The sequence below is a fragment of the Spea bombifrons genome, chromosome 2 (genome assembly GCF_027358695.1).
Source record: "Spea bombifrons isolate aSpeBom1 chromosome 2, aSpeBom1.2.pri, whole genome shotgun sequence".
NCBI classification, from domain to species: Eukaryota; Metazoa; Chordata; class Amphibia; order Anura; family Pelobatidae; genus Spea; species Spea bombifrons.
Genome location: NC_071088.1, coordinates 58,619,816 through 58,644,274, shown reverse-complemented (window position 1 = coordinate 58,644,274; position 24,459 = coordinate 58,619,816). Strand labels below are relative to the sequence as shown.

Here is a 24,459-nt window from a genome sequence, read left to right as displayed (position 1 = left end):
CAAAAAACCCCTCAGATGCACATGCGTGTTTAAAATATATGTATCATTATCCACCTCTCTGTATATGTTTCCTTTTTTCCCAGCATTTTAACCCCTTTGTGACAATGGCTGATTTAACATTAACTGTACCCACACAAGTTATATATTGTTTTTTTCTTTCTTTCTTTAGATGGCATTATTTTGATTGTATCATACAATTTACTATATAAAAAAGTATAAAAATTACTGTTCCATTATCAATAATAATAAAAAAATTATTGAAAAGGGTATAACAATAAAAGTTAGGTTTTAAGGTAGTAAATTTGCATTGTATTTTTTATTTATTTGATGATTTAGTTCCTGAATTGGTGGCTGTAGCTGCAACACATGACTGGCCACATTATGTAAATACTTCCGTATTTTCGGCATGTTTTGGTAGCTATGTACTGCGGACTCTGATTGTTTTTCATGTGTGTTTACCATCTCGCATTGTGATATGTCCGTGAACGTGTAAATCTCAATACAAATTTTATGTTCCACAAAAAAAATATGATCATGAACAAAGTAAGATTTTCCTATCTCAATCTGTGTATTTTTAATCATTTGTAGGTATGTCCAGGTGGTTGATTTGTTGATTCCTCTGATTAGGCCGTCTAACAGAATGTCTCACACTCAGTTATTAGTGAGTTTACATGGCTAACGATTGTTAGCCAGGCCTTATTGGCCAACATTGGTGCCTGAACTCACAAATGCTTTTTGGCTGAATGGGCACCAATCCCTACAGACACACTCCAAAATCTTGTGGAAAGCCTTTCCAGAAGAGTGGAGACTATTAAAGCAACAAATGGGGTACCAACTCCATATTAATGCCCATGGTTTTCGAATAGGATGTCCAATAAGCTTATATAGGTGTGATGGTCAGGAGTCCACATACTTTATATGAGCATACCTGAGATCTTCTTCACTCTGGCTGCCCACAGCCTTCCCTTGCGGGACGCGGCCAGGGCTGCCCACTGACGTCGATGGGTGGTCCCGCAACCTCTGTAGGCGGTCCTGCTTACGTCTGTGGGAGTTCACGCTGACGTCTGTGGAAGTTCACACTGACATCTATGTGAGTCAATATTTTGACTGATCCTTTATACTTAATATAGCCCACTAGCCTCCTCATGCTATGCAGTTTTTCTGTGCATAACAGCTTGGCTCAACCCCAGCAAACCCCACAATAGCTATTGGAATTGCTGTCTGTGAGCAATGGCAGCAGCCGCCACCAAGTAGAAGCACCATTAAAGAAGAATATTAATAATGAAAACAGAGCTTGAACATGGCATATCACTTCCCCTTCACCACATATATACACACATACTGAATAAGAGCATGGGGATCTCCAATGTAGGGTGGCCACTAGGCCACTTTAATCAGCATTGCATTCAAATATATTTTATGCCACCAGTTCAGCAATATGTCACTCCATTTGTGAAAGGGACATTGGAATAAGACATTGTTAGTCAGGGCAGTCAACTACAAATGGAAAGTGCTAAAAAGGCATAAATTCTTTATTTATATTCATTACGGTTCTCCAAAGACCAAAGTGTTTTAAGACTGCCACTCATATGCAGCCTGATTGTTTATTCAGAATTTTTAACAATAATGTATACTGACAAATAGTTAGGGAGTTTTAATATTGAGTGTGATGCTTAAGGGGTTAAAAATCAGACCCTTTTTTCTTTTTTGAAGTTACAGGTTTAGACAGGAATATTTTCTCTTGGTTAAAGAAAACATCTGAACATCCCTTTTCTACCACCCCCACTAGAAACAAAACACATCTCTGCCTAATTGGATGATGTAGAGGCCTGGGGTCGTTGGGTCTCATTATAAGGGGTCCTGCTGACAGCTGCAAAAAGAAATCTCATTGGTTGCTCTTTCACTCTCCTACCCCCTCCTCTTGTTCCCAGTCCTTAGTCCAATAAGCCCCTCCAGGGTTCATTTTTCCACTTTCCACTGTCCGGACCTGACTGTCACACAAGTAAGGAGATTTAAAATGGTTTTATGAGGTGTGTTTAACTGTATTATGAGGAGATGTAAAGGTATGCCATTACACCGCTTAGTAATGTAGTGTGATATAAGGAGCTATGGGATGTGTTATAGAGGGGGTGTATGTGCAAAGGTAACTTTGGGTCTAAAATATGGATGCCTATTAGACATGGAATATATTATGGTAAACAATATGCATCCACTGGTAGTATGTGTAAAAAAGGGGGTCACATTGAGGGAATATACAAAAAGAATAAGTACAGTAAGCATTGCAGTTAATATAATTAATTGTTGTCTAAAGCTAACAGTGTCCCAGTAGGATCTTTCCTATAAGAAAAGTATAGGCTTCCTCATTATATGTGCCAGGATCAGGCCTCCCTCTATGGGTAACTAGACCAAAGCAGAATATAGTTCAGCTTTCCATGTTTACAGTCAAAATGTTTCTGTTTTGTTGTATACTGTATTTTGTGGTGAGGACCCATATTTTATTTATTTACTGGTATATATTTTAAATGAAAAGCAACATTATCTCATACATTACTCTCTACTTACATACTTACAAGGGGTTTACAATCGCTCTCTCATTTCAGTACACGGCCAACACAAAAATGGGGCTTACATACATAGTTTTTTTTTTTTTAAATAAACTTTCATGTTTCTGTGTAACTAACTGCAAACTATAGAGCTGCTTGACCTCTCTCCTCTTTACATGATCTGGCACACTAGCTTGTTCAGTAGTGATACAACTTACAGCGGGGTACAATTCTGGGAAATATTTCCAAAAATTCAGTTTTCAAATTTGCCATCCAATGTATAGTTATTTGTAACTGTTTGCATACAATGCAGATGATGTGGTATCTATGCATTGCTCTTCAGGACATGCTGTACCCGTATGTGACTCTGTGGCTCTCTGTTGTGGCTCTTTCTGTGGCTCCACCATCTCCAGAAAATGGCAGACGCAGACTTGAAAAGAACCAGCCCAAGGAAAGCATCTCCTACGAGAACCTGGATCTGAACAATTATGATCAAAATCTGGATGTCTATGGAGAATCAATAGACTTAATTAACTATGAAGATCTTTATGACTACTCAGAACCTCAACCCAAGGTAAGTACTAACCACCTTATTTGGTATGCGGTGACAGGCCAGAAGATTAGTATACATAAAGCATTTTAATACAATATAGACTATAAGAAAGTAAAATCCTCTCCTGTTCAATGTAGACCTTTGGATCGCAATTCAATTAGAATTACAAGGGGTGGGGGCTTTAAGCTTGTGGCATGTCTTGGACCCAGAGGCATATATTCTAATATGTACAAATAATGTACAAATGAGGTACAAATATTTTGTAATAATCAAGATCCCCGGTGGTTAAATGTGGAATTGTAATTAAATACACACCTAAAAGCAGTGGCCCAAAATCATCAAACCAGAGCAGCTCAATTGACAGATACACTGTGCCAGCTCACCCTTAAGCAGCTACAGTATAAACTGCCGCCACAATTAGTATTTTCCCTATTGTGCACCCTACTCTTGAAGGTGTCCATCTTGCAGCTATGTTATGAGATATGGGTGCTAAGGTACACCCACATGTTTGTACAAATACTGATACCCAGAACATAAGTAAGTTTGCATGCATATGTATTCATGTGAAGGATCTGGGCTTCTACGTTTTAAACCTACCGTTTAGTGATCCATACTTTTGTTTGAGCATCTGTCGCCATTGTTTACAGGTTATTTTTTCTTTGTTAATTCTAGTGGAATACACACATGGCATTCTCCAAACTATGTACTATACCCTTAACAAATGTGTGGTGGTCCTAAATATATTAAAAAAAGCACCACTTTTCTACACATCTCCAAATACATTTCTAGTAAAAGTTTGTATTCTTTAATAAGTATAACAAACACCTTACATTAGCTCCAAAAAGCTAACAAAATCATATCCGCATGACAAAAAAGAACACCGTAGAAAGGAAATAAAAGCAATTCAGTGAGGTTTTGTGGGAACACAGACCACCATCAACACTAATGGAGGTACTTACACTGCCTAATTTATGTAATTCATCACATAATAGTACAGGAAAAAACCCACACTTGGAAAAAAAAACCTTTTAATTCAATACTTAAAAATGCATCAAGATGACAAAGGCCTATAAGATACAAATATCTGGAAATCCAACAATCAATTTCAACACAGCTTTTTTTTCCTGTCAAGATTTGGCGCAAGGATCCTTATAGTATTGGGTCATTATTATATTATGAATAGATTACAAAAATGTTCTATTGCTTTGCTATTGTTTGTGATCCTGAAGTTTTGACATTGGGCATTTCAATTTGTTTTTGATTAACTAGAATATTAAGTTGTTGTGGGTAGATCTGCAAACAGAATATGAAAGGGTTCAGTCTGATCATAATATGACTATAATCGAATATATAGACTTAATGCATCGGGGGAGGATGATAGGTTCCAAAATACAAACAATCCAATAAAAATCGATACAAATTGTAATAAAAATGAGTATGTAAGTAAATAGATAAACAGAGATAGAATTGGTAGCTATAGTTACCCAGATACAACGAATGTCTAAAACTAGGTAGGTATGATAGGTATATGTAGATTCACCTAGCAACGCACAGATGATAATTAGGAATAAAAAGCATCCATGGGTGGTAATTTTAGAGAGATGACAATAAAGACAAAATAAAGACAATAAAGACAAAAAGACTGCCTAGATGACCGATAGCTACAGAAACACATAGAGATAACAATTGATAGATTGTAAATAGACTGACAACTAGAGAGGAATCATTAGCTAGAGAGAAGGGAGGTGGGTAGAAATCTTTGCTTGAGAGGCCTCTGATCCTGCATCTTCTAGCAGGTTTGTCAGATTACTTATTTCTCAGAAGCGGATGAGAGAAGGAACATGGAAGGGGGGCAGCGAAGGGGGGGTACGGTTCTGAAAGATCTCTTAGGGCTGTGCTTTCATCAGAGCCTGTTTGTGAGCATCTGCCATGACAGACGGATCAGGGCAAGAAGCTACAAGTCAGAAACAGCAGAGACCTGTCATAAACAAAAAGAATCCTGGGAATGGGGGAAAGCACATAAAAGAGACCGATAGGGACGAGGGACAGAACAGTCTGTGAGACGAAAGAGTGGCAGCGTGATATGTAAGAAGAGTAAGGGGTATGTGAAGACATAATGAGAAATATTTTAGAGTAGTAAGTGATACAGGGAAATGTTCAAGAGAAAACGTAAGTAAGTGTAAATATAGAAAAGTGGTGCATGGAAATACTTGTCTATGAAGAGAAGTCATTTATCATAGAATTTTATTTTTTCCATATTTATACATATAGGATTACATCAAGAAATTATGAGGTTCCCTAATTTGCAAGCCTATTATCTAAACAAGTGTTCAGAGCACCAAGTCTATCTCCTACTAGCTATATGTAGCTATATGTTAACTAAGCAAGAAATCACTGATATTCACAATATTTTTTAACTAAATAGTGATTTAGTACATGAATTGGCGTGAGCTGAAACCTTTACACATAGCTATATGCAGTGTGATCAAGGGCCAAGCCAGAAAGTTTATCCTACATGAAGAGTCAAGCTCTCTGTATAATTATTATTGTTAATTGTTTCATAGCGCCATCAAATTCCGTAGCACTGTACAATGGGTAGACAGGACATAACAAGTAGTATGTAACATAGCAAATTGACTAACAGAGACAACAGGTGAGGAGGGCCCTGCTCAAACGAGCTTAGAGTCTAGAGGCATGTAGGGTGTATTACACAATAGGTAAAGGTGCCGTTGTTGGGGATAGAAATAACTCTCTTGGTCAACTCCCAGATAGTGGCACTTAGTAAAAATTGGCACTTGGATGGAAAGTGGCACACAGATGCAATGTGGCCTGTATAATAACTGATTTAACTACACAACATAGAATCCCAACCTAATCATTTCCATGGGCAACAGACCAAGATTGGCCTTTCATAATCCACTGTGAAATTGGTGAGTTGAAATATACCTGTGGTTTAGTGAACAAATCCCCTAGGGGAAACCATAGTGTGCTGAGAGGTAATCTGCGTGTGTTAAATGAAATGGAATGAAGACGAAAAGAGAAACGGTAACTGTGTTGCTGCAGGGAAAGTAATTAATTGTGTAGGTATAAAGAGGAAGATGTAGTAAGTGACACAAAAGTGTGCATGATGAAGCATGTGAGGACATAAAAAACGAAACATCTAAATGAAAGATGAAAAGAGTATATTTACTTAAGATATTGTACTGAAATGAAGCGGAAAGATTGAATGCAAATTGAACAAAGACATTAGTGCATAAATTGAGGCAGTAAAGTGAGACAGCTGAAGTCGGAGAAAAAGATGACAGGAATGGAATCTGAGGATAGGCAGACAGGAAAGATAAAACAGACATCCAAAGACAAGAGAAGGCAAAACTGAGGGGGCGGGTGTCAGAAACAGAAAAGAATAACAATGCTGGGGGATGGGAAGCAAAGAAAGGTAGAGGATAAACAGGAGGGAAGTGATAGTATTTCCTGAAGAAGTCATGATTTAAGTGTGACATAAGGGGCCAGTAGTGCAGCAGGTGCAAAATATTGGTTCGAAGGGAAAATAGTAGAATCATCAATGTCTGCCATTAGTGGACAGCAAAAGTGACAGCATCCAAGCATATCATTGCATGATCCCAAGCTGCATACTTAACTGCTGTGATACCTCCAGCATGCAGCATATGTTTGAAGGGAAGCCCAAAGTGCCTGTAGCTTGTTTTTTCTTTTGTATTTGTTATTGTTTTCATAGGTATTTAGTTTACCTTATGTTTTATCTCATGAATTTGTCTGTTCTAAAGTTCACTCACCCATGCAAAGGCTGCTTAAAACAATCAACAAAAAAGGTTAACAAAAGATATGATAACATAACAGGAAAGAGTGACCATGCAGATCATGAGAAATGGAAGTTAAGGTACCTTTCCCAATGATATGCACATTGAATGTGTTTTAAGCAGGTTCATTCAAAATATGGTACTGTAAATTGTAGAATTAGTTCAGTTGCACACTAACACACAAACAATATAAGTGATTCCTCACTAAAAAAATAGTCCATATTAAAGAATGAATATAAATTTTTGCAATTTTTTGAGTTTTATGGGCATAGGTACTGTCCTCTAAAAATGTCAGATAACAGAAATCTGTTGAGTGCTACTGTGGGGAAAGAGTTAACTCTCATTCAAGTCAGTGCGACTCAACTCACATACTTGACATCGAAGCATTCGGCAACGCCAAAAAAGGAGGTGATCAATGATCCTAAGCTTAGCCAGTCTTGCTGAAGTGCCTCTATATAGACCCATTCAGTGGCACAAAAAAGTCCTAGGAGTCCATTTCAAACTGCCACCTTTAGCAAGATGGCGGCACCCATTCAAATTAAAAGAGGACTCTTCAGGCCCTCCTGAGAACTTTGAGCTCCCCCTACAGGTCAACGGGGCCTACGTCACTAATCACTGTGTGATCATTGAGATAAGTGTATATATATATATATATATATATATATATATATATATATATATATATATATATAATTAAAATATAAAAATAGTTGTATAATGTACTAAAACTTAAAAATAAAAAAGACCCCAGTTACACAAATGTCCTGGCAAAAAGTTAAAATACCAGCATTTGAAATACCTTGGGGTGTCTAGTTTTCAAAACTATATGGTTTGATGGGGTAAATTGAATTGTCTGGTTTCAATTAGGGCAAAGACTCCAACTGACCAGATATCAAAATTCCAACTTGAAAAAATGAATTGCGCATGTCCCATTTTTTGTGATGGCCCGGGTTAATTAATTGGTTAAAATGTGTGGATTTATGTACTTTCCCCATATATGTGGTGTTTATTTGGGTATACTGTGTTCTCCTTCATGGCCTACCCTATCCATGTGCCACATGTCCTGCCCCCAGACTTTTAACCCTGTATAACTTGGACACCATCGGCCCGACCACAGCACTATCATATCCTAGATACCCCACAGGTGGCGTGGGTGCCGACCAGGGGTAGTCCGGGGAGGGAGCTGCCTGTAGATTCCTGGCCTACCGGGACTTCCAGGAGGCAGCCCCTTCTCTCTGTAAGGGGTTAATCACTGGTGTCCTGGTGGCTATGGGGCAGAGGAAGCAACGTTCGGCGGGCGTACCCATTCAGGGTACAGGACGGTCCCGTCACATTATTAGGGCAAAGGCTCAAACTGACCAGATATCAAAATTCCAAGTTGAAAAACTAAATGTGGTATTTTACATCCCAAACAACCCGACATATCCATGCATGGGTGGTATCACTATCGGGAGATGTTGCTGAACACATATTGGGTTGTTGTTTGACCGTGATGTATACCATGAGGTGAAAATTCATACCTAAAGTAGAATGTGTGTGGGGAAAAAACACACACAAATTACTACTGCAAACTTTTAACACGTGCATGGAAAGAGTTAAAATACCAGCATTTGAAATACTTTAGTGTGCTTAAATACCCCATATAAATCTAATTTAAAAATACATGGTTTGATGGAAGTAAACTGAACGGCTTCAAAGTTCTCCCAAACATAGCACATGGGGGCAGAATGACCAGTTTTAAAAATAGTTTTGAAACAGCAATATGCTACTTGTACCTATTGCCCTATAACTTACAAAAAAGCAACAACAAAAAATCCATAAGAACAGCTGGTATTTATAAACTGAGGACAAATATTAGAATCTATTTAGCAGGTTTTTTGTGAATTAGTTTTAAGAGATGAGTAAAAGATTTTTCAAATAAAAGTAAGAAAAAGTGTTTTTTTCAATTTCCACCATATTTTATATTTTTGGGGGTAAATTAGATGATATGATCAAAATCTATTCCATCTAAATAAAACTCTTCTTGTCCTGAAAAAAGAAACACTAAATGAGAGAGAAGAATATTACAGCTAAACACGAGCACCACGGAAAACAGCCATTGTCATGAAGGGTTCAAAAAATAAAATCAGCCATTGTCACGAAGGTGTTACATATCAGGACATTTTGGCTTTATTTATATTGAATAAATGATGCCATGGTGTAATATGTTTTCTGTTCCTGTTCATCTGATGTTGTATTTACCTAATTTTTGGACTTGCTAAGGAACAGATAATTGTGCTGATATGTAAAACCGTAGAATTCAAAGAGGGTGTACTTTCCTTTTTACACGACTCTAGATTAGCTTAATACCTCATCACATGGGGTTTTTTTTTTTTACAGTATAATGTCATGATCTTGGCTTGTATCACCTTTTATTACCTCTTCCTACAGATAGAGGTTGGCACCTTGGCTCCACTGGGTAAAAAGACAGAAATATTTACAACTCAAGAACCCCAGATTACAACACCAGGCTCTACATCTCCAAAACCAGAAGAACCAAGTCTCTTTGGATCCATGACAGACCAGGGTCAGTACACTTTAATGCATATGCTGCACTGCATTAAATTCTCATGATGTCCCTTCTGCAGAATACCCCCAATACGGATTTGCCCCTTTAACTGCCCCCAACCATTTTGCATGCAGGAGATGTGATCAGCCAAACACATCTCCCTGTTTGTGATATACTCACCTCCAGTCAACTCCAGCGTTGGCTCGAAGAAGGCTGAGGGCAGGGTTCAGCCACTCATCGGCAGCTTCAAGCAGTCAGTCAGTGCCAAGAATCATCTGATTTAATAATAAGCATTTTTGAGCAAGTATCGGGGCAGAAAGCTACATGTTACCTGATGACGTTTAGTTGCATGCAAATACATAGAGGAATTCCGCAGAATCCTGCCCATACAAACTGCATAAATATCCTCCACCACCACCTGTTTAGGGCGACCACATCGCCCATGTTTTCCAGGACACACATACGTTTTAGATATTGCTGACCAGCCCAGATAAAATGCTGCCCTGCAGTATGGGGATGTATAACTGACTAATTGGTTCACTTCCATACGTCTATACACCCCCCCTTGTGCTTTTTCACAAAGTAAAGAGTTAATTTTAAAAGGGGCTATTGACAGGGTCAGGATAATGTGCAGGGCAGATATGGTAATCTATAGATGGTGTACAATACCATTATGAGATACCTTTTAACTATGACCTTTTGAGGTGGCAGGGTTAGAGTCAGGGTGGGATTAAAGGCAGGTTCAAGGGTATGACCACCCACTTACCTTACGCATCTGGTCACCTTGCTTCACTCAGCTAAGATTCACTGCAGGTAGGCCAGGTAGAAGCTTTGATTGAAGTGTCTGCTGCAAATGCATATACCTCAATCAATGTTGGGCCGCTCAGGGATCTGTAAATCTTCCTACTGTCCCAAAAAAACGATGCATTTAGGGGATGCTGAATACATTTGCCCAGCATAATGAACCATAATTCTTGTGCAAGCTCTATGTTTAGCAAATAAACTCACCAAGTACTATATTAATATGATTTATTGTTTTTCTGAGACTTTCCTTTTAATAACTATTTGGCTATTTGCTAGACAGCACAAGTTATGCTCCCTCTAAGTTGAACAGCACCTTTAAATCCTTGTTTATTAACTTTTTGTGCATTATCTGGGATGAGATAAAATTTACATTAAAAAGTGTTTATATGCTGCCTGTTGCCATCAAACTGTTCTCACAAATTAAGTATGAAGAGATCTGCCCTAGTTTAAGACAGCTTTGCTATGATGTTTTTTCATTTATGCTTTCTTTTTCTTTTTCATTTTAAAGGGACTCTTTAGTGCTCTGACATTCCCACTAAGGAAGACTGCATATTTAAGTAATATGTGTTTCTGAAATCCCCCCATGTATTTGAATAGGGGACATCAGGGAAATTTACAGTATGCATACGAGAAGGCCTGGCTCGCAATCTCTGTTTCAGTTCACCCTGAAGGAGTTGGATGGGGTTGAGGTCAGGGCTTTATTGACCTTGCTTTGTGCACCAGGGCACAGTCATGCTGGAATAAGAAAATGGCCTTCCCCAAACTGTTCCCACAAAGTTGGAAGCATAGCATTGTGCAAAGTGTCTTGGTATACTTCTCGTCCCAAATCACCGCCTGACCTCACAAGTGCTCTACTGTATGAATGGGCAAAAATCACACAGAAACACTCCAACATCTTGTAGAAAGCCTTCCTAGAAGAGAGTGGAAGCTGTTATAGTTGCAAAGGGGGACAAACTACATATTAATGTCTAAGTATTTATAATGCAATGTTATAAAAGTCACTGTTGGTGCAATGGTGTCCCAATACGTTTGTCCATATAGTGTATTGTATATACTGTATATATATATATATTTCTTATATTTTGCCCTTCACCTCCCCAGGTCTTCCAACTTGTTTGGTTTGTGTCTGTCTTGGAAGCTCTGTATATTGTGATGATGTGGACCTGACAACTATACCACCACTGCCCAAGGACACCACTTATCTCTACGCTCGTTTTAACAAGATTAACCGGATACGCTCAGCGGACTTTGCAGGACTCAGTATGTGACTGACACAAAGTGTAGGGAAGTTGAGTGTGAGGGGAGATAGATAAGAAAGATAAGCAAAAGGAGTGACCATTCATAACTCTGCTATTAGTAGTAATGTTTAAAGCTGAGAAAAAAATATATGAAATTTAAATATTAAATTAAATATTGTGCTGTACACAGTGATGCAGATTAGCATTAACTAAAACTCGGTTTTGTCTCTTTTTGTTCCTATAAACAGTCATTGTTTATTGAGTGACTTTCTGACAATGCTAAATGAAGTCCATTCCTCCATAAACTTTTATTAGTCAGTGTGTCTGTCTAGGTTATTTACTGCTGATCCATTCTACTGTTCACCACAGGCAGCATGATAAGGGGTTTAGATGTATGTCTAGCATATTGGGCTAAGGTAACAGAGCTAGAACACATAGCAATGGCTAATATGCAGCTGCAATGCTAGTACTGTTATAAACAAGAAAACAGCACAATATTTGAAAAGGCTATTTTTAAAGCTAGTAATAGCAAATCTTGGTGTGAGTCTCCCTTTAAAAGGGGGGTGATATAAGACAAAAGTGAATACAAACTAAGAGAAGCAAGTTGTATACTGTAACACAATAAATCTTTTTGTATTATATAATATATTGTTAACTATCGAGTGTTATTTTAACCTACTGGGATACAACACTATTCTGTATAATTCAGTTTGGATTTCTAATATACCCCATGTATAATATGCTTGTGCAATGACATCATATAATCACAGTTCCCCAGGGCTTGACCTCACTGTCATCTTTATGTTCCTAGACAAACTGAAGCGTGTGGATCTCTCAAGCAACTCTCTGTCTGAAATAGATGATGATGCCCTCCGTCTACTGCCATCTCTTCAGGAGCTTATCCTGCCTGAGAACCAGCTGAGAGCTCTGCCTGAGCTGCCATCAAGTCTTATTCACCTGGATGCCAAAATGAATCAGCTGCAAAGTTCAGGCATCCAGACAGAAGCCTTCAAGGTAGAACGGAGATTTCTAAAGCATAGTATTCCTGTACTAGACAATAAATATACACACACACACAATTGGCAACTGGATGTTGAAAGACATTTTTAGTAAGGAAGAATTTAAATGGACATGGCTAGTGCCGTACTTTAATCTAATGAACAAAAAGTAGACCTGGGAACTAAACAATACTAATGAAACCTATCTCCTGATACATGGATCTTCTAGTACTAATAAGCATTCTGAATTCCTTCCAGGTACAAATACCTGTAAGTACTGCCCAATTCAATGCATTTAATGATCAAATATGAAACCAAATGATGTGTTATACAGAATAACACGTTAGACATAAAGAGTCATCTAATAGATACACAGGTGGATTATTCAAAATGTAAGGTCGGCTACTGCTTATGCCCATTGGGCAAGCAGATACATATCAAGCCCTATCAGGGACCATACATGGTGAATTAACTCTAAGAGTTAGACTTTAATATTCTCTGAGACTCGATTACTACCATTTTACTACCGAGTTTTTATTAGCAAACAACCATTACCTTTGGAGGTTGATCCCTCAGATTTCCGTGGATGTTAAACAAACTAATGATCCAATCAGGAACAGTAGGGCACAGTAGGGCACATCATCATAGGTGGTAGGACAGGAGCTAGGCCTGAGATGTGTAAACAGAACAAGGTTGTGCTAATATGATGAGAAGAGGGGAAACATGCAACAATAAAAATAAGAATAATGAAATTTCAGGTTGGAAATTTTTAGCCAAAATATTGCTTTTATCATAGCTCAAGTGTATCTCATCATGGTATTATACACCATCTTTACAGTATGACACAACTTTAAAGGCAAATTTCCTGAAACTCACTATTGATGACCATACCAGCTGTTGGTAACTGGCATTTTGAATTGTGAACTCAGTGGCAATATTCAGCTCTCTCTTGTCAAGAAGAAGTAGGGAGGGGTATTTAGCCTATTGAGGCCGACAAATAAATGTGTATTGACAAAGCACACACAGGATGAGAGATGAGGCACAATAAAACTCACAGGAAAACAGGTTAAACCTATGGCAGTGCAACAGAGTTCAGCTCTAATTGGTAATGTTATCAATAAGCAGTTTAAATGTCTTGGTCCTTGCCACTTCTTGTCAAATGGGTTTTGGCTCCAAAATTACATCACATTAAAGAGACGATCCAACCATCATATCCTCTAGTGCATATGATAGCTATGTCCTCTAAAGTAAAGTGTAGTAAAGTAAATTGTTCCCCTTACAAATGCATGGAGGGATAGAGCAAATCTCTCTGTTGCAAAAGAGCTATGGAATCAGCTGGCACTTTATACATAAAGTGATGTAATTTGTAATGTGATTCAGTTTACTCCCTTTCCCAATCCAGCTTGCAGGAGATGTTTTTGGCCATACCTGTTCAAACGCTGGCTTGTGCAAGAGTTCCAGGTTGGGTTGAATGAGACCCCAACATCTATGCGCAGAAATGGTTTCTTGTCATTGATTGGTTGCTTCTGCTTGAAAACTGGCACAGAATGTGTTTTTCTAAGTTACAAACAACTTTAACCCCTAAATGACAAAGCCCGTATATGTACAGGCTGAAAATAATTTTTTTGCAATGGGTTTTGGGACCGCCCATTGTCCTTAAGGGGTTAATATGTGTTCATCTTGATGGGGCTGTATAGAGGCACTGGGGTGTTCCAGAACACATGATTATTTATTAACTTACTTTTAGTTAGTGAGGTTTCAGTCTCTATGTTATGAGGTTTTAGGCACCGTTGAAACTTCTGTTGCATGGACTAGTTATACAAATTGTTACAAATATTTAAGAAGCTCATAGATAAGCAGCCATTCAGGAAGGGGAACGACATGCTGTGATATAACATTGTCTCAACAGAAAAGACTGTAAATGTGTAAATCTTCACTGCAAATCTTTACTTTTTATTATTTTATATAGGGCCATCATATTCCGCAGCTCTTTTGGATTCTTTGAATTTGTTCCACTAGGTAAATAAGTAGATATCTAGTGTGGGGGCCTTAGATACAGCATATGTTCAAGAGGTAGTGTACTGCCCCAATGAGCCTTACCATACACCCCTTCCGGTATTTGTAGCAGTAAAAGTTATGATCTTTCTGCAGATGCACACAGGGGTCTCATTAGACCCCCTTGAACTTTCATGTAACCCATGAGTGAATTTGCATTGCTAAGTAAGGGGTATCAAACACTTCTCAGTAAGGCAAAAGGCTGGGGATTACAAAATACATAAAGAGAAAGAAAATAAGTATATACATTATATGCATTATATGAGGGCTGTAATGTACCTTTAATACCACAATATTTGCGGGGCTGTCTAGTGCCAATAGCTGCAAAAAATAACATAACTAGATGAGGCTTTTTCCCCATCACATTCTATTTTTCTGATGATACTGCAATGAAAGCACTGGAACAATGATCTAATAAATTCTTACCATGAATAAGAAATAATGTGCTGTCAATTCTACTTGCTTGTGACTTCAACTGGCATAGAAGCAGCTGTTGCAGCTATAGAAACAGCATCAAGCATGTATTGTTTATATGAATCATTGTGCGCCGGCAAAGCCAAGAAAATTTGAATTGCATTTGTCCTTACAACTCCTGGATGATTTTACCATGGAGATGTGATTGGCGGCTATTTAGGTGGTATTCTTGATCATGGAATATTGCCACTTGACCTTTTTCAATACGGACCTGGTGGAAACTTGGGGAGAGGATGTTCTTCACTGCCACATGGAAAACAAGTTTGTATGTCTGAGAGAGCTGCTCAAGCATCCAGCACTATTTGGGCATCATCATTATGATTTTGAACACAGTTTGCGAGAACATCTGAATAGCTCAAGCAGAGATCCCACCAGGGGGTTGATTGTGGTGGTAGTACTTCATGGTGAACAATTTTCATGGTTAAGTGACTTTTTGTTTTCTTCCCAAAGCCATCAGTTAAGTTAGCTCAAGAGTGTGATTCCACTAGACTCTCGCAGACTAGGGACATATATGATGTCCCAATTCAAACCTGATAATTAAATAAAATCATTGATGGCTCTCACAAAACTGCAATATTATCAGCCACCAAGCAGGGAAACCCAGATGCAGGCAGCAGAGGGCAGTATTAATAAGAAAACAGTTTAAACCGGTCAAGCCCTTTGGAAAAAATAACAGAAAGCTGCATTTTTTTCTTTACCTTCTAATATAGGTGTGCCATCTTTTAAGATAACAAATGCCACTACAGGTATTGTTTGCACCCTAATCATTTAAAACAAAGGCATAACACATGATGGGAACCATCTACAGCCACCTATACAAACCCCACCTGTTTTCCCATAGGGGACATTGTACCGTTATTTAATGCCCCCCATAAAACATAAACCTTACTTGCACAAGACAGATATGCCTAATGACTTGAATTAATACCAACTTTAAAGGGGACATGTTTTGTTTTTCAAGTATCAAGTAAAGTGTGTATAGCAGGCAGGCTTTAGGTGAAGTATGGGTGTCCTTAGTCTCTGATTCCATCTACGCAGAGAATGTGCAGCAACTTCTCCACATCCACATGTGTGTATTGCCAAAAACAAGAATGGATTTTGTGGCATCTTCAGCAATTATGGGGACTTAATGATACCAGGAATGGTGACAGAAGTAGATGAAACATGGTGGCTGCATGAAACAAGTAATAAGACATAATTTGTACGTGGCTGGGTGTGGGATAACTGAATCTTGTTCAAATTCCCCAGTGTACACGTACAACAGTGATCAAATTGCCGTTGTCAATTCTCAGTCACCTTTTAGCAGCAATGAAGTATTTGTCAAGCTGACTCTTTCACTCTTATGTGCTGCACATTAGCTGCATTCTTCTCTGAACACTGGAACCCTTTATAGAAGTTGTACTGTGTGTGCTTATTATTAAGGGCATTTAATAGACAACTAGTATTCTCCTTAGACATAGGACACCACAAGCTTAAGGGGTGTCAAAGCCAGTACAATGATGACGGCTTCAGATATCTCCCAGCAACAGGTAGGCATGGCAGCAAGAAACACACAGGACATCAAGAGTGGAAGTTTTAAGCCTCATACAAACACAAATCACCTGCTTCTATATGGCAACAACAGGGACCTGAAAACTGCACAATTGTGCAACATTAGGGACGCAAAATAAAATGAATCCTGGGTTCCAGTGGTAAAAGAGAACCCAGGACTGCACGACTTCACTAATGAATATTACATTATTTTATATATATAGAGAGCCAACAGATTCTGTAGCACTTTACAATCAAAGTCGTTTCAAATCATAAACAACAAACTTGTACAAAAGGAGGACCCTGCTCTTGTGAGCTTACAATGTAGTTCAATAGCTGGTTATACGTAATTGCGGTTTTGAATGGATTTGAAAACAAAACAATTCACATGAAACAGGTTTCTTCGTGGTCTTTCATACAAATATATCTTTTGGAGTTTTGGGATGTCCATCAACATAATTAGTCTTTTTTATTTTTACAGGACTTGACCAAATTGCAGTTTTTGTATCTCTCGGACAACAAACTCGACTACATCCCTGTGCCTCTCCCTACCAGCCTGCGATCTCTTCATCTCCAGGTACCCAGGATCCTTTAGTAATTTACCTCTCTAGTTCCCTCCTTATAATGAGTGACTAAACTCCTAAGGGAAGTATTCTAGTGAATCATGTTATTCTGCACAGTGTAGTTATCCAGTATATGGATTTTTTTAGGCATTTTGATTAATAGCCTGCATAAAAAAGCATTGGTCTTATGGAGTATTTTTCTCATTGCTGAATAAATAGTAGCCTAGAGGGGCAATGTGCTAAAGCAGAGCAGAACACAAATTAATTACGGTACTTTCTCTCCAGAGGGTTGCACAAATTTCCAACTAACATTTACAGGTGTGTGCTGATAGGATATTGCTGCTTTAAAATGTAATTCACATTGTGCCATTATTATTATTTATTGTTTATATAGCACCATCATATTCTGTAGTGCTGTAAAATGAGTAGACAGGACAGGTTGTATATAACAAGTCATTTGATTTACAGAAACAACAGGTAAGGAGGTAAAAATTGCAAAGATTTGTTTTTTTTCCTAATTGTCTGGCTGTTTTTATACAGCTCCTGTCCCTTAGGGGAGTAAAACCCCATGTCACCTAGTTGACATAGTTGAGGCATACCCATATTTAGGTTGCCCAAAATAGGACACCTTTGTTAGGGGCATGTTTAGAGGTGGGCAGGGCTAGAGATGGGTCTGGGACAAGGCCTGGAACTTACCATACCACCTCAAAATGCACTGAAGGAGAACACCAAGATATGATATCATATTCCGGCGCACAGCTTCATTGTGTCGCAACAAGGCCATGTGGAAGCTGTGACTGAGGCATGTGCTGTATGAGCACATACCTCACTCGATTTCACAGCTTTGTGGGCTGATCAGGGAAGATGGCTCCCCTAATCTGTCCATGATCTCCACTGTCCACAAAAGTGGGACAGCGGGGCAGCCCCTAAAAACTGAGACTGTCCCATTAAAATCAGGTTACTCTAACATATGGTGAATATCTAATGCATATTTATTATTTTTTGAACCTTTCAACATCTTTACATACTGGCCTGCAAAACACGTTGTTACATATATGGGGGGAAAAAATACATTCCATTTTAAGGCGGGTTAGTTATGTGTCCTTAGACATTGATTTGTCAATCTAGTTCTATTAATTTTGCCTGCTGCTTATCTAATAATCTAATCCCTTAGACACACACGTGCTTGGCTGTTAGCAAAGAAACGTTACTAATTTAGCTACTGTGTTTGCCGTGCCTCTAGCACGTGTTGGGATTTTGTACATTACCCACTAATTCCCCCAATTGTAATACAGTCAAGAACTGTTATATTTCCATAGAAACAATAACTAGATAGGAACACTAACATAACAGGTGTACTTTAGGCTGTATGAAGTATTTTCGAGCAATTTTCAACCCTTTAAGAGCCAGATGAGTTAGCAACACTGTGCTATTTTTTTCAATCCACAAGCCCATGAGAATTTCCATAAAAATCCGAAAATCTTTTGAATCGTTTCAGAATAACAACATCCATAACATGCATAAAGACGCGTTCTGTGACAGCCGCGACCGAGCATTCATCAGACGGGCCTTGGAAGACATTCGATTGGATGGAAATCCCATTAACCTAAGCAAATTTGGAGATGACTACTTCTGCCTGCCGCATCTTCCCACTGGCTCCTATTACTAAATGCAGGAGCCCCTTGTCTACATACAACACAGCAATAATTCTTTATAAGTCAGTTCATACTTAAAGGCAATGCTATAGTAGCAAAATTCCAGAAGAGATGTATCGCATATGCCTATGGGCATAAACTGTTTCTGTAAGTAAATAAAAAAAGAAAAACAAATTGTTTGGGGTTTTCTTTAGTAATATTATGGTATAAATGTTTAAGAGAAGCTGCCCCTCTGGTATTCAAATGGTTAAAGGTGCCACTTTGTGATATAGTCCCTTCTTGTACACATCTGATGTAATTAACGATTCTTTCTGAATATCTCATTCTATATTTATGTAGCTAATAGCATACATAGACAGTCATATGCAAGCATTACTGATGTCTATTTCTGCAGGCAACAATCCAGGCAACGGACCTCCCTCACGTGAGTGTAATTTATGCACATAAAGCAAGGCACAATGATGACAAACAGACCAAACCACCAAGCTGATACACCATAGCAAATAGTGGGCCCTCCGTCGCCCCTCCTCTCCTGCATGAAGGTGACTTTCAGGCAAGATCTCACATATTGATCAGTCTGTTTGCAAAGCCCAGGGGCACTGTGACCACGCGTTGTACCGGCGATCCAGTTAACAAATCCTAGACAGCTCTGAAAGACGCTGTTTCTATTAAAGAGGAACCTGTCCCATGACAGAACATGCATACATATAACATGCAAAAAAAAAAGGAAGCAATGTTCACAATATCAACCACATTAATGTATAAACATACAGATGGGGACTATGTACTTGGGCTAAATGCGAAACAAGTTTATATAAGTATATATCAATTTTGTAGACATCATTTTTAATGCTGTTATTGATCTTTGAAAGGATGTAATAAGGCCAGGTTATTTAGGTTGCAACATCTGTACGACACCAGTTTTCTTGCGTTACAAAGCCAACACACAGAAACATCAATCAATACAAGACGGGAAAGAAAATACAAATGGTACACACGTTCAAATGTTCGCATAGCATGCATACCCCTGTTGCATACTGCTTTTTTAGACTCATTCAAAGCATAGTACCCTTTTCCCCTACTTTTCAAGGTCATGAGGCTCATCGGAAACTCCCAAAGTGGTACCCCCGTGTGATGATTCATGGACAGGTCCCATCCTAATGCCGCAGAGTGGGGGCTGTGACAAGTGCTGCGTGTGGCTTGTGCTGGGGGGGATGGGAAGTGCATCCCTGCGCTTTGCAGGCAGCTCCTGCTTACATTAGAATTCTGTGCTGAGCATCTGGTCTGTGCACCAAATCAGCCTACATATCACAAACAACACAGGGAAGCCCCGGGGATCTGTGACAGATAAAAGCCTGCAGAGCACTACACGTAGAGAGAAACAAAACAATGTTCACTAGAAGTATACCTGTGCATATTAGACCTGCATTGCACCACTGCCTTTATGTCTTAGATAATGTTAACATTGCACCAATAACCTGTCCTTATTAGAGCTGCACAATATTGCACTCAAAACTCTTGCAGGTGTTTGAAGGACAATGACAGATAGAGCTGCAAAGGATTCCTTTCTACTGCAGCAGAGCATTGCACCGATGCTCATTGTACTTGACAAGCCTGATTGATTCCTGCTAGACAAATGCCAAGCATTGATCATTAATATACGGTATATATTTCTTTTAATAGTCACAGAGCATCTATTAATATTCTTTCAGGGGCCTTTATATCCCTTGATTCAGAGAACCCCTAAAGGCTTTGTGTACTTCAGTGTGATAGGTAAAAAACAAAAACAAAAGTGTTACATTGGAAAAGGGGTCGATGTAGCTTACGGGGGCTATTGATCACTCTCCATGGCAATGAATATTGATGTCAGGGTTAATAAGGCTCTCCTTTGTGTCATTTCATTATAAGGAAGGTGGGCAGCAGAGTAAGGCCATGACCTTTTATACATACAGTAAACCATAGCTCTCAGCTTGTGCAGACTCATTTGGTGCGGCGTAATTCAATTTAAAAATGGTGTTTTCTTGATGAATGCAAGGCATTACTATTTACGATGGTTGGTATATTGTTGAGCAGTGCTGTAAAGGATTTTACTTGGATGGTTAGGAGATATTAGATATCCTGGAGGGTATTTGCCGTTCAGATAGTAATGCATCCTATAGAATTATTAGTTAGTATTACATTTAAATACTTACATTTTAAGGGTCAAAGTTGATACACTTTATTGGGTCACCATAGAAAAAAAGATACAAAGCCACATAAGCTTTCAAGTGCCCGGATCTTCTTCTCAGATCAAGAGAGAATCCTCTTCTGTTTCATAGATGGTAGAAGAGCATACCTAGGTTCAGTAGCGTGAATAGTGCTAACCTGTGAGAGTCTCTTGTGAATCTGCACTGTAAAACACTAGTTGAATTGGTTCCATGAACAGCTTAGGCAAATATATAGGAAGTTTATAAAGTATTTGTACAGTATTGTTTGAGATAACAGAGTTTACTAAGTTTTCACACATAACGGAGATTAGAGATACTGTACGGTACACTCTAGATCCATAGTCCAGAACACATTCATTGGTATGACACATGCTAAGGGACTAAAAAGCACGCTGTGCCATAATGTGGGTTACTATCTGACAATCTATGCATTTAATCTTTTTCTAGTTCCTGAACCACTTCTCTCTATGTTGAACAGTTGTTACATTTTCTTGGAATGGAGCGTTATTGCTAGACCTGGAACTGCACTCTCCAGATTGCTTATAACATGTCTATAATGATAATCAGTTTTTTATTTTTTTTATATCTGTTAAACTTTACCCTCCGTGTACCAGTACTGATTTTCGGCACAAATATACAGGTGGACTGTTAGCATACTTTGTAAATAGTAACAATATTATCCATGTTGCTAGGCTACATATGTATACGATATACCCCTTAGTGCCTGTATACTTGGAATTAATGTGCTTGCTTTACCTAGAGAGATGATGTAATGTAAGAACTCATGTATATAGAACATGTAGAAAATGTAGCTTCATAAAGCTTCTGCCATTTTTAACTGGCCAGTCAGAAAGAATTATGTACTCATTGAGAAATTATAGATTTATGTTATTTAATTGGAAGCAAGTAAACAGACCAGGGTCATAACCTATGTAGGGAAAGTGTTGCAAGATGAAGGTTGTGCTCCTGCACCCATCAGCAACGCCCCTGAATCCCCTTGTGCCTCATGCTAAGGAACCTTTGACCTTATGTGACTCACTATCGTATCAGGAGTACTTTTTATGCTTTCCTCAGGTGCCAAGTTGTCTTGTTATGGTTCTGGAACTCCCTGATATTACTGTGCATTATCAAGAGCAAACACTGGTGAGCTTTCCCTGCATAATGGATAATGCATAAGTAATGTGAAAGATTTAATGGGATTTGGGGCTTTCATGATGCATGGGAGTTCCAGGGTATAGAAATGTTCCACTCAATTCAACTCCATACTCCCTTTTTAGGACATGGTGTGTATATGACCAAGTTTGTTACAGGCACAGTATAAATATTAATATCTTTACAGTGTAAGCAAAATTATTAGCACATGCATTAATAAAAAGATACCCACCCAAACCTCTCTTGACAGGCTGCCAAGAGAAACGCATGCTGGCACAATAGTACAAGTTTGATGGCAGAACCAACGCACATAATGTAAATTGGTACAGACTGTCAGTAGGGTTGGCTGGGGACCAAAACAAACATGCACATGCAAGATTACTTTCAGGTCTTTCAAATATGTTTTCTGTTTCTCACTCAAACTTTAGTTAATGTATACACCTGTCACTTGTATTTTTTTTATTGAGGGTTAAGATTTAGTGAATTTTCATTGTTTAGCTCAACCTCCTTTTAACCCTTTACTTACTCCACATCAAGAACTATGCCAGCCTTGTAGATATCAAGCCACTTCATTCTGTTGCCCCAACCTTCTATAGCCATCTGTATTTTCACTGTTCCAATGCCTACAACAATGTCTTGAACTCTTGCGCTAGTGCACACCTACAGTACATTTCCACACAATGACAACCATCTGCTCTTATTTGAGCCTCTCCTATCTTAAACTGTTCTCAGTTAATTGTGGTACTATGAACCCCAAGCACACACCTGAGCACACTCAAACCTGTTTCAAATGCCTAGTCACAGGGACTTAGTGATAAGGGAATCCAAAAGCAAAGTTAGTAACAGCCAAATTGTAAGGGAATTGGCACAGGTTTGTGCTTGGATTCCACACAGAAAGTCAGTTCAGGCAGAGATCATAGTCAATAAAACAGAGTTTACAGGAATCCATGATCTGCCACCCTTTTTTGGGGGGAAATGGATTGCCATGTAGCAACAGCTATTGGGATATGGTAAACATCCCAAAGTCTATTGCACACAAATGTTTGTCCACAACGGAGCGGGTGTGTGCTTGTGGCGTGGCTTGTAACTGCAACGTGTACTCCAACGCTCAAATTTTTTCTGAAGCCAAGAAAGCCTGGTGAAAACCCTAAATTTACCCCACGGCAAAGGGGAAATTCTGCAGACTGGGGAAATAGGAAAAGGAAAAATTGCGGTAGACAAAAAAACTCACTTTACTAGTTTACTTAAAGCGAGAATGAATAGCAAGGGTATTAGAATAAAACAGCAACCCTTTGCTAAATGGAAGTGAATTGAGACTGAAGAAAGTAATGACCTGCAGGGGTAACAAATAACAGTAAACAATCAACTGAATAAAACAAAAAGTTGTGCTTGACCACTCCAGAAGAGAAAGAAGTTGTCCACCAAGAAACACAAAAATCTTTGCATACAGAATGAAATAATAAGCGGTCTAAAAGGAGAAGGCAATGTAAGGAGAAGGGATATATTGTCCCAGAATATAAGAACAGACTCTTTAAGTAGCCTTCGGTTTATGAAAAGGCTGAGCCTCTTTCCTAAGCATCTGTTCTGTTACAAAAGAGCCAGAGGAGAAATAGAGTGTCAATACTGGGGGTACCGGGTCTGGTAGGAGTCTTTGTGCAGGGACAGGTTCGGGCTCAGAACCCTGCGTGGGGCAGGCCAGTATAGAAGTGCCTGATTGCAAATGGTGTCTGCAACAGCTTTAGGCTTCTTTATAGGTGCCATCTTGAGGAACATGATTGGCAGAAGGTAGGTGACAGCGGAGGCTGGCAGGCGACAGTGGTGGCTGGCAGATAACAGCGGAGGCTGCCAGCAAAGGCTGGCAGACGACACTGGAGGCTGGCAGCAAGGTCAGACAAACCAAGGTCATACACAGGTAAGATAATGCACGGTACAAAAGCATGATCCGGATAATCAATCAGGCAAGGTACACAGAGCAAAATCGAAATGAGGTAAAAGTCCAAAGCCACAGGTCAAAACCAGGAAACACACAGCTCAAGCAAACTCACAGTAGGACGAGTTAATGATGGAACAGGGACAGAAGAAAATGCGTGTCAGTTAGGAGAGTTTCCCTGCACAGGTTGGTGACTAAGAGATCATCCCTTTAGATGGAGGTGAGCAACCACTGCCCTCATTATTCTGGAGGATGTATAGAGAGTGTTTGAAAGGCCAAATACCATAACACCCACTGGAGGATGCGGCCTTTCTAGCAGAACCTTGGCAAGCTCTGGTGAGGTGGAAAGCACCCAGGAGGTTGATCTTGACCACCCCAGAGCCCTAGGATAAAA

General features: G+C 39.0%; 1 protein-coding gene across 2 annotated transcripts; it reads left to right on the top strand.

The window, feature by feature from the left end:
- The first annotated feature begins 1,828 nt into the window (after window positions 1-1,828).
- On the top strand, window positions 1,829-18,950 carry LOC128472520 (opticin-like). Of its 2 annotated transcripts, none has more exons than XM_053454408.1 (7): window positions 1,829-2,030; window positions 2,887-3,117; window positions 9,342-9,477; window positions 11,365-11,523; window positions 12,313-12,515; window positions 17,040-17,135; window positions 18,620-18,950. In XM_053454408.1, exons 2-7 carry the CDS (start codon window positions 2,890-2,892, stop codon window positions 18,788-18,790), a joined length of 993 nt encoding a protein of 330 aa, XP_053310383.1. In that variant the 5' UTR covers window positions 1,829-2,030; window positions 2,887-2,889; the 3' UTR covers window positions 18,791-18,950. The 2 variants fall into 2 exon arrangements, with proteins under 2 accessions (XP_053310383.1, XP_053310382.1); XM_053454407.1 differs by having other exon boundaries at window positions 1,830-2,002.
- Window positions 18,951-24,459: the final 5,509 nt, after the last annotated feature.